A 15,353-nucleotide genomic window follows, 5' to 3' on the forward strand; every position below is an offset into this window, starting at 1 on the left:
CAGGATTACTAACCACAAACCACATGGTGATAAACATCATTCTGTGTTTCGGTGGTATTGTCAGTAAAACAAAACTGGAGTATTACACACATACTTAGATAAATAAAATGAAAGAATTATTAAAAGGAAATTTAAACTTAAAACAGTATTTCACCAATTTTACAAAGTTTTCTTTACTATTCATGAGTCGTACCTCTCAGCCCATAAAAACAGTTATGGTATCTTCTGTGGCTTTGAAGAACTTTCTATAAAAGTCTAAATGTTAAAGATATGTCAGCTTGAGACTTTAAATGTTTTTCAGAGCCTCCTTTACAGGCTTCATATAGTTTATTAGACATGAGAGTTTACTTGCCAGCAAGCGTCCAACGTAAATAGGTTACCAAGTTGCATTGTGGGAATTGTAGGATATAGCAATGTTTTTAGTTTGAGGCACACTTGGGCCCCTGCTCCTAAAGTTGTAATCATTTTTAAAATCTTTTTAAAAGACTTTGTATCACTAAACTATACTGCTGTACTAAATCGCTTAAGTACTCCTTCAATATAACCTGATAATTCTTCATGAAATACTTCTCCCCTGTATCTTTTGTGGTGTTTTGACAAAAACATCTTTACAAGGTCTACTTACTAGCTTTTTTCTGGTGCTTTCAACTGCATCTCATTCTTGAATTTCCCCTAAGGGATAAATAAAATATCTATCTATCTATTTATCTATCTAATGGTCTTCTGGAGGGGATGATGCTTTCTCAGTTGTCATGGAGATCGTGTGATCTAAAAAAATTTTCTTCATGTCAAATGACTATTTTCAAGGTGAATGAGCTTTCACATTTAACTTGTCCTGCAGCATCCAAACACACCAAGCTGAGGCCAAGGATACTTTTTCAAACATATTGCCAAAATAAATAGACAAGGTGGGATAAAGGATATATTAAATTTAAATACCTGGATGAAAAGCTTAGTCTGGATGTAGATATGATGATGGATAGATAGATGAACAGTCACTGGAGAAATGAGCAAAGCCAAACAACAAAAACAAGATAAAACTCCCTTTAATATGCAATGAATCATTTTCAAGTAACCTTTTTTTCTAATGTCTGTTGGTAACAAAACAATACTGTATACAAACACAAAATTGCTACATTAATGTAAACAAGATATAAAAATGATCCTCATGGTAATAAAACAAGTATTTGCTGCAGAATTCCCCTTTTAATGTCAATTTTTTTTTCTCTTAGACCGACCTCCACCAAGCTCACGGTTAAAATTTCAAAAATATTCAAAAACAATATGGCAACGTAACATTCAAACACCAATTTTTTTTCTAGTTTTTTGTTTTAGTCATAACACTCAGATGCTAATTTTCAGTGGTTTGATGTTTCAACTTACTGGTGGAGTCTCATGTACACATCAGCCATGCATTTTTGATATTGCATTCATTTACTTAATACACCATTATATATTAATGTGTTTATCCCCTGTCATTCCAATTTATCAGCTGTCCTTTTTTTTGCTGCTGAGAGAGAAGCCTGATGGCGACTGTCAAAGAGTTTGTCATGCAATCTGACCATTCTGCATCTGTGCGAGTGTGTGTTGTTTACATCTGCGTGTGTGTATGTGTGTGTGTGTTTTTGTCTAATAGAAATCATAAGAACAACAACAACATGAACAGAAACCGAAGAGACTTTACTAACGGACTGTTAACCGCTGAAGCTGACACACTCGTTCAAGGCATTAGTGAGACAGTTTCCGTGCTGGCGTGAGGAGTAGCAAGATGGCTGAGGAGGACTGGGGCGCAGATAAATAAAATAAAAAAGGACAGGGAGATTATCGGGATGTTGTTCCAAATTCAGTGAGGGGCTTCACAAGTTATCCTTGCAGAGGATGAGAGAACCAGGGAGGAGATGGTGGTGTGTTTCTGTGAGAGAGTGTAACAGGCTCAGTACATCCATCCTGCCAGACTGGTCCTGGCTGTGGGAGGATACTGGTCAGTTCTTTTTAAGGGAGTAGAGAGGCCGGGGGGAGATGAACCTACACTGAGGTGAGAGAGAAGTGAAATAAGTGCGTGGCATTTGACAGATCTATGACAGGACGTGACTGGCTGGACTGGGAGATGGGAGATGAGTCTATGATAAGATGTTGGACATGAATTCGTAGAATCGTTTGGAGTACTGCTCTGGGTTCACCGTCGAGATCTCGGCCCCCGCCTGAGAAACAACAAAAAAGGGAAAATATGAGATATATGGAACAATTATTTGTTTGTGCTACATAAGCCAAAATGCACAGCTTGAAAATCCCACTTGCTTTGTTATATTTATAGACCATCATAAAACTGTTTTCATTAAAGATTAATTTGGTGATACTTGTTACAATTTAACATTTATTCATTATGCCCATAAAATGTCATGTCATTATGACACTGACAATGTGTCATAATAGTAGCAACATCATCTAGTGGTCATCTCCAAGAACAACCCAACTCAAGTCAGTGCAGTGCAGAAACACCAGGGATTTTAACACCCAGTTCTACTAATCAGTCAGATAATATCACAGTTTACTTTCTTCTTCTGTCAATCTAGCAGTCCATGTCAGACCTGCCAAGGGACTCAATATGCAAATTAGCTTGAAGTTACAATCTGGTGCGGCGCATCAAATGGAGACATTTATGTTGAAAGCTGTACATGGTCCTTTTAAAATAAAATAAAAAAATCCTAAATGTATTCCATATATAATGTTATAAATTATTTTTCTTTCAGGACTTTTACTCAGCATTTAAGTTAAGAGTCAATGTTAGCAGCAGCAGCTAGCTCATTAATTCAGTTACCTCAGCTGTGTTGCTATTCTCAGAAAAAGACAACTTTGTGGAGAGCAAAAACTCTCTCTCTTTGTACGTTCAAGCTAACTGGATCCAGCTAGCTTGCTGACTGTTAGCATGCTGGTATGGAGGGCACAGCAGACACAGGCGAAAACTGTATTAAAAAGTTCAACTATATCTAATAAAACTCTGTCTGGATGAAAAGATGGTGATAAAACAGCATTCTATAATAATACATTGAATTTAACAATTTACAAAAACTTTCAAATATATGCATTCATGTGCTTATTTTTTCAGAATGTTTCCAGTAAAATATTATAAAAATATTTATTTATCTATATATCTATTATTGCACAAACACTTCTTCCTTCTCTATGTGTAACCATCAATGGCTAAATCATGAACTGGTCTTTGCACTCACCCCGTGTTTCACAGTTTTGGCAGCATGTGCAGCTTTTTTCTTAGCATCATAGTGCGTGAGGATGTCAATGATAGCCATGAAGTATACCTCCTTCTTCACAGCACCTAATCACGAAAAAAACAATCACAAGTTTTTACTTTGAACTGAAGATACAGTGATACAAGCTGCCATGCTATTGTTTCTTTGCTTTAGTGTGATGCACATCTCTACTACTATTGTTTGGGGCATGCAGCTTTGACTGTTCCACTCATTTGTTTGGAGGACTCTTGACTTTGCCAATAAAGAAGATTAAGTTTAATTGTTATGGAGAATAGTTGCCTGGAATTTAAGGGAAATAAACAAACAGGGAAAAAACAGTATCTTGCAAATTTTCATCTGCCTGTGCTTAATATAAAGCTACAGCTATGGTCACTATGTCAGATGGATGTCAAAGACAACGCTCACTGTCGTGGCTCTTGATTGCGTAAACGTCCACAGAGGGGTCGAACTCCCCGGGGCCGAAGAATCCTCCACAGTTGAGAGGGTTTCCGGGGCTGTCCGGAGGCGTGCCGAAGGAGCCGGTAAGCACGCCTCCACTCATCCCATCGTTCTCGTACTCCTCCTCCTCTCCCACACCCTCCACGTCCATCTCCTCCTGCTCTGCCCGCTCCACATCATGGATACCCACTAGGAGACTGTAATCCATGATCTTCAGGGTGGCCAAGAACTGACAAACACATATGACACACCCAGAAAACATTCAGTCCAATGCTTCATTAGCATATCTCCAACTTGGGTTTCTTATAGTTACACATCATAGTCAATCTTTCAGGGAAGACAAAAAAGGATTTTTTTGATTTTAGCATACAAACTGTGCAATATAACAAACTAAAAAAAATGTAACACTTTCTGAATGCAGTGTATTTCTTACCTCCACGTCCCTTTTTAGCTTCTCCAAAAAGTACTTCTTGTTGTCATCTCCTATCTGTAGCTTCTGGCCTTCATTCAGGAAGTCGTTGTCTTTGAAAGTGGGGAGTTCTTTAGCCTGAAGAGAGAGACAGTGTCATGGTATCAAACAGTAACAGGAGAAACTTTCATGTCCAAAAAAAGGTTATCCGTATTTAGAATATCAGTTTTATTTGGTAATGTTGCTAATTAGAGATAGCTGTAAGATTTAAGGAGATCAATAGATAAAAACAATGCAAACTGGTATTGCAGTTCATAAGAGTCACATTATACCAAATACATAGAGATAAAGGTCAAAATCAATGGTCTTTCACTGTTTCCTGGTCTGCCTGAGTGGCAGAAGTCACACTGCAATAACTGACAGTAAGTAACTGTCTAAAAACTGAGCTTTACACAGTACAAAGGGCAGTACAAATGTTACTACTGAAATACATCTGCTTGCTTATAACTACTTAATTTAGCTGTCATTTGACAGGTTTGCCTCTGGGGTGAGCTAAGGGTTTTTATTTTTGTTCCATCACGTCAGCAGCCATTACTGCACAGAAATAAAACACACCTTCTCCTTGTCGCTGGCTTCCCTTGAGACTGTAGAACCCTAAAAACAAGGGAAAATAAGAGTAAAAATAGAATTAATTGAAAGCAGCTCCAGACACATCAGTGGGATTGTAAGCATCTTACCTTCTTATCCTCAGCATTTTTTTAAACTGTCAATGTTAGAAAGCTCAGGTTTTCTCCAGAGAATACTTGGCAGCAAGAAAGGCCTGTCCAATAAAGCTCTTTTTGTAGGGGGGGTAAAGAAGTGTGCAGTCTGTATGCTGTGTTCACAGCTGCTGGAAACGGTGCACCATAATATTTTATTTTATTTTAAATTTTACTGATGAGCTGTATTTATAATCTCCATTAAATTTTAGGGTTAGGATGAGATTATGAACATTTCCTTAGTTAAAGTCACTGATTTGCCCTTTTCCTCCTTCTGAAAAAACGAAACAGGCTATTTACAGTTGATTAAGTCAGTCAGACGAGAAATTTAAATCAACATTCACTCCCTGTTTATTACAGACCACTACCCACATGTTAAAGAGGTACATTCAGAATATTGTACATAAATGATGAAACAGTTGTGATGCAAAGCAGGTGCCCCGATGCATCATAGGCAAAACGAGACCAAGGCATATCTTCCTCACAGTCAAACAATCACAACACAAACAGAAGTGAACACCATAATCTGAAGCTGTGACAACTGTACAGGCTCTAACGTATGTCCTATATGCTTTTAATTAACTGAATTCAGGATGAAAATTTCAGGAAATTTCTTTAAAAGAGTACTCCATCAAAACCTGGTGCCTACATTACCCATAATGCAACTGGACTGAAAACCAGCAAACAAGCTACAGAGGTCTGGGAAACTGCTCACATCTTTCTCTGCCGCCCAGGTTTAACATGAAAAAGTACCACAACACAAAGTCCATATTTTTCCTTCATAACAGCATTTTTCAACTGCTGACATGGCCCATGATCGCTGCAAAATACAAGTATATTAGGCATTTAAGCAATAAAGTGAATCATTTATAACTTAAAATTTTACCTTCACTTAAAATTGCAGTGCTCCAACAGACTACAACTAATGATTACAACTTCAGACAGGTTTTATCATTAATTAATTTGCTGATTTTCAGACTTTCACAGTTAATGTTCCGTTAAAAATTTTAAATGCTAAATTTATAATCATATAAAACAGAGAAAGATGTAAAAATATTTGGCTCCACATAAATGATTGCGGAAAACTGTTGGTGCCTATTCAATAATGGATTAAAATTTTGTTTTCCCTTTTAATATTTATTCATAATTTTATTTTTGATTATTTCTTTATTTTTTTTCATAAATTTTCATTGTTGTCATTTACTTATCATATATTGCTTTAAAAAATCCATATACTTTTATACTTTGACACAGTTCAGAGTTTTTAAACCTTTAACCACAATGATAAAACAATTTTTTTTACTCAATATTTCTTGAATCCCGCCCCCAAGACATATTCTAATAGCTGCACATCACACATGTACAGGTAACCTACATATCCTACCTTCAGGTCATATTTGCGGTGTACAGTGAGGCGATGGCTGAATACATTTCGGGTCACCACCATGTAGGTCTCCACCCCATCCACTGTTAGCCTGTACATGCCCAAGAACTGAGGGAGCAGTGTGTTGCCATGACACTCCACTATAAACTGGAGACAATCAAGGGAGGAGAGGAACAGGAAGTGTGGGAGTGAGGAATGAAATGTACAGTAATGAAAACTGATGGACATAACCCTGCTCTACAGTCATATCATTTCTACATCATTTACATGTGTGTGTGAGTCCAGATTCAAGTGAAAGAAACATATTTCTAATTATTTTCACAGACTGATGCTCATACATTTCTCTCTTAAACTCAATGTAAACAGTGAACACTTAGACATGAAAACACCTGCAGTGCACTCATTCTCAACATGTAGCCACATTAATGATAGTGAAGTACTGAGTCAAAAGTGTGTGGGAGGGTCTGTACCTGGTGATATTTCTTTAGGATGTTGTGCATCTCAGCAATGTCCTCACTGGACACAGTTTTGATTACAAAGCGGTGGTCGTAGCTGGACAGGAAGCGGTTGCCGAAGCGACCCTGGGAGTCACTGTTGAGAGGGGCGCTCCTCGTCAGAGAGTTCTGTCGAAGAAAAGACATCCAGACACATTCTTACTTCAAAGTAAAAATGTCAAACTCCCCAAGAGTTCATTTATTAAAGTTTGTTGTATCTCTTAGCTCCAAGTGTCTCACCTGGTAGTCCTGGTCATCGATGCAGAACCTCTCCCTCAGGTTTCTGAACACCATGGGACAGTACTCTTTGAACTTAAAGCGACTAGGCAGGTTTTCTCTGACGGTGGAGGGACAGAGAGTCACACAGTCAGCACGACACACAGGAGCACAGAGGCTCATTAGTGGAAATGAGGAAAAAGACTAATTGTTGGCTTTATTTCTGCTTCTGTTTCGATTATGCACAAACAATAACACAGTGTAGAGTCGACATTTACAGCTACACATCAGCTCATTTTCCAAACACATTTGTTTAGTCGTGATAGCTTTAGGTGCTGAAATCAGTTTCAGTCACAGTTAGTTCAGTCAACTAAGTCTATATAAATGTCCTGAGTAAACTTACATATATGATTAATTTTGACTCTTTCTACTTTGGACATCTTGTATTCCTAGCAGCAGATAGCATGTGTTTAAGACATATATGCTCACAAAACAACAAACTAACAGCAAACCAAACAAAATTGACAAAAACCTGAATTTTGAAAGATAAGATATTTTGATCTGCATACAACATCAAGGTGTCAGTAGATGCCAGCATAAAGGGTATTTCTGTTTTCTTAAACGTGGGTCTCATTCAAATTGTGGCCATTCTGACCAAAGAGCCATTTTTAATTTGGCACTCGTGTCTCTGAATCTCTACGAAGGAGATGGCGAGTGCAAAGTTATAATGAAAATCAAATCAGCCACAGTTATAAGAATAAAAAAAAAGAGAAAAAAAAAACAGAATCTCCCTGAAGTTTCTTTGTGTTTGATGATAATAATCATTGTTTGTCAAGTCAGTTTCTCTTGACTTGACAAAATTAATTCCATATAAAAGCTGTAAAATTAGACTGGAAATTTTCACTTTGATCATTTTAAAGCAATTTAAAGCCTCATGCACCAAACAGACAAAACCAAACTGCGATATTAATTGTCTTCAAACCATGACAACAAACACAGATAAAATGCATAAACAAAAAGCAACTGGACTCTGAAGTTGAAACTAAATGCAATGTGATGGTCAAATAGCGTACAATGGACAAAAACGGCTACTATTCTCAACCTGACAGGTTTAAAGAAAACACCATCCTGTTTCAGTCCTTTACTGCTACTTTGCAACGAGGACGATTTGAATTGCAAAGCTACTGAATTAAGCGGAGCTTTGACAAAAATCTGTTTGTGACTACAACCTGACCCTGCAGTAATATCTCCATTGTCTCATGTTTTCAGATCTGGAGACTGAGAAGGACACTGAAGTTCACTGAACTCGCTTTCATGATTTCCGCTTATCATAATGGAAGGGGCCATTAGAACAAAGCAAACTGTGGCCATAAAGGGATGCACATGGTCAGCGACAATACTCAGATAGGCTACAGCGTTCAAACAATGATTGATTTGTATTAAGGGACCAAAGTGCCAAGAAAACATTCCCCACCCCATTACACCATCACCACCAGTCTGGAATGTTGAAACAAGGCAGCTTGGGTCCATGGCTTCATGATGACACCAGATTCTGACCTTACCATCTGCTGCCTCAGAAGAAATCCAGATTCATCAGACCAGGCTACGTTTTCCCAGTCTTCAACTGTTCACTTTTGGTGAGCTTGTGCCCACTGCAGCCTTTCAAATTTCTACCCCTACAACTCAAGTGTGCAGTCTGAGATGCTTTTCTGCTCACCATACTGTAAAGAGTAGTTAACTGAGTTACCATGGCATTTCCGTCTGCAGAAATGCAGCTCACTGGATGCTTTTTTTTTTTCGTTTTTTACATCTTTTTCACAGTCTAAACTTTAGACTGTTGTGTGTGAGATCAGTGGCTTCAGAAATTGCATTACTAAGCAAGCATACAGGTGTTCCTAATAAAGTGCTCAGTGTGAATATAATCACATTTATAACAGTAGCATCATGATTTTAAGAAAAAAAACCTGCAAGTCATTTTGGGAGTGACAGCAGGTGTTTTGAACTCTGGTGGTAGGGTGATCTTTTTGTTTACACCTGGATTACAGATTGCACCTTTAACAGATTGCGCTGACAGTGTATAAGCTGTGATGTACCTACTTGTTAAATAGGTGGTTGTCCACTTTGATCTTACTGTAGGCTTTAAAGTCATCTGGCATCAGCATTACTGGTACAGGCACATTACTTAACTCGTTAATCTGAGGAAGAGAGGTGAGAAAGAGAGCGAGAGATCAGACAAGAGACTGAAGAACAGCGGAAACAGTTGATATATACAACAGATGGTACAATGAATGATAAGAAATCAAAGCAGTAATACTGACTTTTCAATAAGGGCGCAGCGTAAAAATATGCTCAAACAAACTTTGCCTGCAACATTATATGATTAAGATCAAACTGAGAAAGATTTGTGTGAAGCATTTGAATCAGAACAGAGCTGTGACTACCTGTAACACACCTCTGTTTTTAAACACAATATGTATTGTCAGTTTCATGTGACCCGTAAACATGCAGCCAAATCTCTGCATGAGAGTGTTTACCAGCACCAATCATTAACTTTCGGAAACAGAGAGCGGCTGACAGTTTTTCTTGCCTCTGTTGCTAGGCCCCAGACACTGATCTTATCTGCTGAAACAAGTCCAGAGAAAAAGCGCGCACTGATGCACTTCAGAAAATTCTCCTTGCACATAATCAAGTCAACAGCCACACAGGGGAAAGTGGGGGGAAAGATTGAAGAGATACCACTGTCACCAGGGAGACAGCTGAGTCAAACAGCCAGGAAATACAACATCATAACAAACAACAGACACATCATGTATTAGTGTTACTGCCATGGAAATGTACTATTATACCAGTGGAATAGCTGCTTGAAGTAATATTTAATTTCAGTGAAAGATCTGATTCCAAGCTTTTACTCCCAGATTCAAGAATATAAACAACAACAAAAAACTTAGAGTCTTAATTATGGCCAAAGACAAGAAAATATCTTATTCCACACTTCACTTTTGCTGCCAATGTTAATTATATGACCTAAAAAGTAGTGCAATAAAATTAAATTGATCAAAAAAGTGAGCAATAACTTTAAGACAAAATATGTCACTATTTTATTTCAACTTTAGCTTTCTATATGAACAAATTGTGTCTTTTAAAAACATCAGACTCAGTGTGTTGTTGTTAAAGTGTCATTTAATAATGCTAAATGGCTTCAATGAAAGAGAAGTGCAGTAAAATACAAACACTCCCTTAACTTAAAGCTGTGATGTACCTGAGAGGGCAATTATTTGCTGACATGACATTTAAAAACATATCAAACTGCTTTATGGAGGATTAACAGCATCAAACAGGTGGTGTAGTACATCACCTAAACACCAAGTGACAATTTGTGGAAGTAAAGTCCCCCAGCATCACAGCTAGGGCACTATTAAAAATGCATACAGTTTCTGAGTGAAAGAAGAGTGCTTTGATGACAAGTCTGTTTGATGTCTTGAATCGGCTTCCCACCCACACCTCAAATCACCAGGCCTGTGTGCTGCACCCACACACCCACAGCCAAAGTTCACCCACTGAATACTGGAGATGCTGCAGTGATAACCATATCATTAGCTGCTTCATTAATTCCTCAGTTGTTGCATTTTATTTGCAGAAATCAGCATGGTTTGATACAGACACACACACAAATTCCCACAGTCACAGTGTAAAATCTGCTGTGGCTGTTGTCACTGTCAGCAGTTTTGAAAATTAATCATCTTTGAGTTACTTTCATGTTTGACTGGTGTGTTTGTGTGTGTCAAACAGCGAGTCAAAACCAGAAGAAGAGAAGTCAGTTTACCAGAGAAATATTGTTGATTGATTTGTCCCCGACAATGCTGATCATACAGTGATGTACCTTAAGGGAACTGAAAAGAAGACGCTTGGGAACAAATCACTCCTTGTTGTAATGCAGATACCAAGTACTCTTCCATTCAGAACAAATCAAAAAGTTTCGGCCCTGCACACAGTTCTCCGTCAAACGGGAGAGACTAACTTTCACGCATCAAAGTGTGGGTGTCTGACAAAACAGCTGAAGGTGTATTGCAGTTTAGGCAAAAACCGAACTGCAAACCCGCTCCATCCATCACCGGGTGTCGAATCTGCCCTTCACTCTGCTTTTCATAGCAATAGGCAGCCTCAGCCAAAAGTGAATGTGATATATTTTCTGTTCTATATATAGGGGAATTGATGTGATGGAATGAACTGCAGCAACTGGATGCAGGCAACGAGCACCGGAGCTGCAAACGATAGCCCAGAGCAGGTTTATTTAAACAATAGTCTGCGGCTGTGGAGCCTGAAATCTGTGTAACCTGCTGCTCCGGCTGCTTGTCACACCCCTCCCACTCCATGCCTGCACTACAGCAGCCGCAGATCATGACTGGGCTCCCAAACACTTCACCATCCAGAATTTATGACTGGAGATAGTCGTGCTGTGCTTTGAGTAAGACCATACAATCTGCCATGAACATGTTAATTTTCCGGTAATCATGCCAAAGCTGCAGTGTTTAACAGATACACTTTAAATCGCTGCAAAACGCACGCTTCAGGAACAGCAAACCGCGGCTAACTACCATGGCAGCGGCAGTGCACTGTAAACTGTATGGATGCTGCTAGCTCAGCAGTCAGTCAGTCAGCGAATCTCTGTCCAAGCACACTACTAAACACTTGGCGAATATCCATGAAATAGACAAATTACATGGCGACTGAAAGCATCAAAGCTGGCTTGACAGTTGAGGGCAGTTGGCTAACAAGCTAGCAGGCTAGCTAAATCAAAACAGCAGCATAAACAAACCGCACGCCAGCGACAACAAGACATTTAAGATGTATTTACCGTATGGTTGACACCCCACATTAAAACGCTGAGAATGGGCTCGCTTGCACGGAATAATTTCACTTTCTGTCCTATAAAATGCTTCTTTTTCGTCTTGGTTTTGCTAGCGCTGACAGGCGCTGCGCTGGTGCAGTTGGATGACATGTCTCAGGCTGGGAATTCGGGGTACGCAAGACGGCGCTTACTGTCGTTCAGAGCCTCTACAGACAACAGAAAACCGGAAAGTTAAGAGCGTTAAAAAATCTATAAGTGCATCGTGCTCGTTGTCCAACTCGCAGCGAGTCTCTGGGTAGGATAACTGTCTTGTTGGGAGTCAGCGGTAGAGCATTTTGCGCCGTCACCACCCTTCCTCCTCCCGTGCAGGCCGCGGTGGAGTCCAGAGAGCAGCTAGCCGGCCATCAGGCTACAGCGCAGCCTCTCTCTTTGAAAAGGAAAACCCAACCCAAAGCGGTGAACATTCGCCGGCCAGCTCCTCTACTGTCCCCGTGACGTCTACAACCCGAAACTGATGTGATGCCGTTTCACTTGTAGGTGAGTAATTCCATCATGATGCGCCTGAGATTGTTGTCAGTCACCACCAACACCGTTCGGTGTGTCCTCAAGATGGCGTCTGTGCTGCACTTCACAGTCAACAGCGCCACCAGCAGGCCGCCTGGAGAACTACAGGGTTTCCCCACACTGTACCTTGGACCAGAATCCGGATTACACACGGGTCAAGTAGGGTAGGTGGTAGTATCATTAAATTTTGAGAACTTAAAGGTACAGTATTAAATCTGAAAACACTGGATTAGAACCTGCTAACACTTTTTAACTGGTTGGCAGCTCTCAACAGAGAGTCATTTTAAATAAATTGCTGTATTCAACTTTATTACCATTAATAATGTTTGCAAACACAATAGTATAACTGATCAATACACTGCAGTGAACTGATCAAATCTCAAAAGCTCTTATTTTGAGAAATAGTATACATGACAAGCATAACATTGGATAATATTTATAATATACACTAAAACAAACTACTTGACATCAGTGTTGCAACTATCATTTCAGTGTAAACTGCTGCAAATGACTGCTTGAAAAGACTTAATAGCCACTTTGTGCACAGTTTGTCTGTTATCCTCATTAACATGAGGAGATGGTGATGATGGACCAACTAATGTACTCTGTGTCCACTACCAACTAATTATTCAGCTGTTAATAATACCGTACTTCTGATCATGCAAAATTGCAAATTTTCTTATAAAAACAAACGTTTATTTCCAACCCCTCCCAACCATGACATGTGTGAACACACAACCAGGAATACATTTCTAGTGCGGAAATAATATCTTTAATATAAAAAGTCTAAAAATAATGAAATTTAACACTGTGGCTTGATTTTTTTTTTTTTTCTAGACAAATGCCCAAATTCCCAGAAAAAAACCAAACATGCTTGAGATTCGGTGACTTTGCAGATTCAGTTATGAGCAAAAAATAATGGACAAAAGTTGCCAGGAAAGGTGTGAGTGCTTTATATGCACTACTGAGCATGTGTTTCTGCTATCACATATATCAATATTTCACCCTCTTTAGATAGATATGATGATATTAAAACATTTTCAGGATAAAATTTATACTGATATGAATCATTTACAATATTTCTTATAAAAGACAGTCACTTACTCACTTCCTCCTTGCTTTCTAAATGAGAGGAATATCTAGATTATTGAAAGAGAAAACATTGGAAATAATTCAAAGTGTAAAGTCTGATTTGTCTTGTGTTCTTCACTAACTTGAAATTTACTGCTTACGGCTCCACCACTGTTTACGTGTAATAGATACGATAAAATTAGACATGAGATTAAAATACCAACTTCCAGTTCCATTCAACTGGGAAGTTGGAATTTGAAATTTCAAATGAAACTCCCCCTGGAGTCGAATTTCAGACTTGGAAAGTCAGAAGAACCTCATCAACCCCGACCTCAACAGTCCAAGATGGCCGCTCTATGTATCAACAGAAGTGAAAGCCCTGGTAATACACTGTTTGATAGCACTTATGTCTCATTTGTGAATCATTAAATCTATTGTTCACATTGTACTGTCCAACTGCTATCTGTGGATAATTTTGCATGTGCAAAATGCCACATGATGTGCTTTTATCAACTGGTATTGCTAACAATAACAACAACATGCAACAATAATAACAAGCGTCTGACTTGTACAGTGTAACAAACAGATGTGATAGAGTTGCATTGTGGGAAATGTAGGATCCATTTTAGGGACTAAAAGTAAGGCTAACTGAGCCTCTGCTGCTTTGAATTTGACTGTTTCTTGGTATCTGCCTCTTGTGAGTCCCCCAGCTTTATAGAAGTGCAATATTAAATTACTGAAGTACCCCTTTAAAAACATTAATAAATATACAACTACAGTACAGCATAGAAGCAGTTGTAATAGATAAGCTGATTTCCTTTTCAGGAGACTTTTTGTCCAATTTGTAAGCATGAATTTTTCCTTCCCTTTAATAAAAAGTTTTTTGTTTTACATCTGTTAATCTCAGTTTTGTGACAACACAGTTCATATATTCCCAGCCTACACCTTCTGCACTGCATTCACCCTCCCATATGTCCAGTCAGTCAAATTTCTGCCTTCTCAGCAGTGTTGTGACTGAGTCTATCTTTTTTATAAGATGTTCAGAGAAAGCTTTCATCATATATATTTACATTGGTCAAAGATATGGACGTCAGTGTATGTGGTCATTTTTGCTTGCTGTCCCTGTGGCTCTGCATGGTTTGGGTTGAAGATTTTGGTGATTATAGCCTACCTAATGGAACTGCTGACTCCTCATTGTTTTATTTGTATTGTTCCCCTTATAGTGACTGCCAGTGTTTGTATTTACTCTGACCATAGACACATAAGACTGTAGTCGGCACATTTATTTTTGCTGGTCTACCTGCCTATACATTTGAGCTGCTTTTATTGCTAGCAGGGTTTCTAATCTCAATTACATTAAATTGATTATATGCTAATTTGATACACTATCAAAAAGAAAATTCTCTGGATTGTTATAAGAACACTAAAAACTCAACTAAGTGAGCTTCAGCATTTCAATTCCCTACACTATAGTGAAAATAATATAAATGTATTTGATCAGACATTTATAACTTAGATACAGATCTATTCAAAACGTTTCTGTCCATGTAAATAATTTTTCATTTTTCTTAAATGTAGTTCTACCATTGGGTTTATTGTTTTCTTTATTATTTCTAATCATACCGATACATAAACTTTTTAAATTAAAAACATAATTTATTTATAAACGGAACAAGACTTACAAATTTCATATTAAATTTCACGTGTTTGTGGGACAGCCCTCAGCTCTGGCCCCGGGACATGAGGCCTGCAGGGCCTCCCTCCCTAATGCAGTCAAAATCATTTTCAATCAGAACCAGGCAAACGGAGGGCGTGGCAGAAGTGGAGAGTGAAATGAAACAAATGAATCAAACAAAGGTGAAATAATAAAAAAAAACAGAAATGTGAGATGCTTTGCCCGT

At 38.5% G+C, this 15,353-nt stretch overlaps 1 protein-coding gene across 1 annotated transcript; it reads right to left on the reverse strand.

The window, feature by feature from the left end:
* Positions 1–1,030: 1,030 nt before the first annotated feature.
* Positions 1,031–12,427, reverse strand: LOC111660406 (phosphatidylinositol 5-phosphate 4-kinase type-2 beta). The gene is made up of 10 exons (XM_023413672.2): positions 11,824–12,427; positions 9,066–9,163; positions 6,993–7,089; positions 6,729–6,881; positions 6,259–6,405; positions 4,732–4,770; positions 4,141–4,254; positions 3,675–3,936; positions 3,231–3,334; positions 1,031–2,201 (listed from the first exon to the last, which is right to left on the reverse strand). Exons 1-10 carry the CDS (start codon positions 11,965–11,967, stop codon positions 2,121–2,123), a joined length of 1,239 nt encoding a protein of 412 aa, XP_023269440.1. The 5' UTR covers positions 11,968–12,427; the 3' UTR covers positions 1,031–2,120.
* Between the last annotated feature and the right edge of the window lie 2,926 nt (positions 12,428–15,353).

Source organism: Seriola lalandi, unplaced genomic scaffold (assembly GCF_002814215.2).
Source record: "Seriola lalandi dorsalis isolate HSWRI2012SDOR001 ecotype SW California unplaced genomic scaffold, Sedor1 jcf7180002054518, whole genome shotgun sequence".
In the NCBI taxonomy this organism is placed as follows: domain Eukaryota; kingdom Metazoa; phylum Chordata; class Actinopteri; order Carangiformes; family Carangidae; genus Seriola; species Seriola lalandi.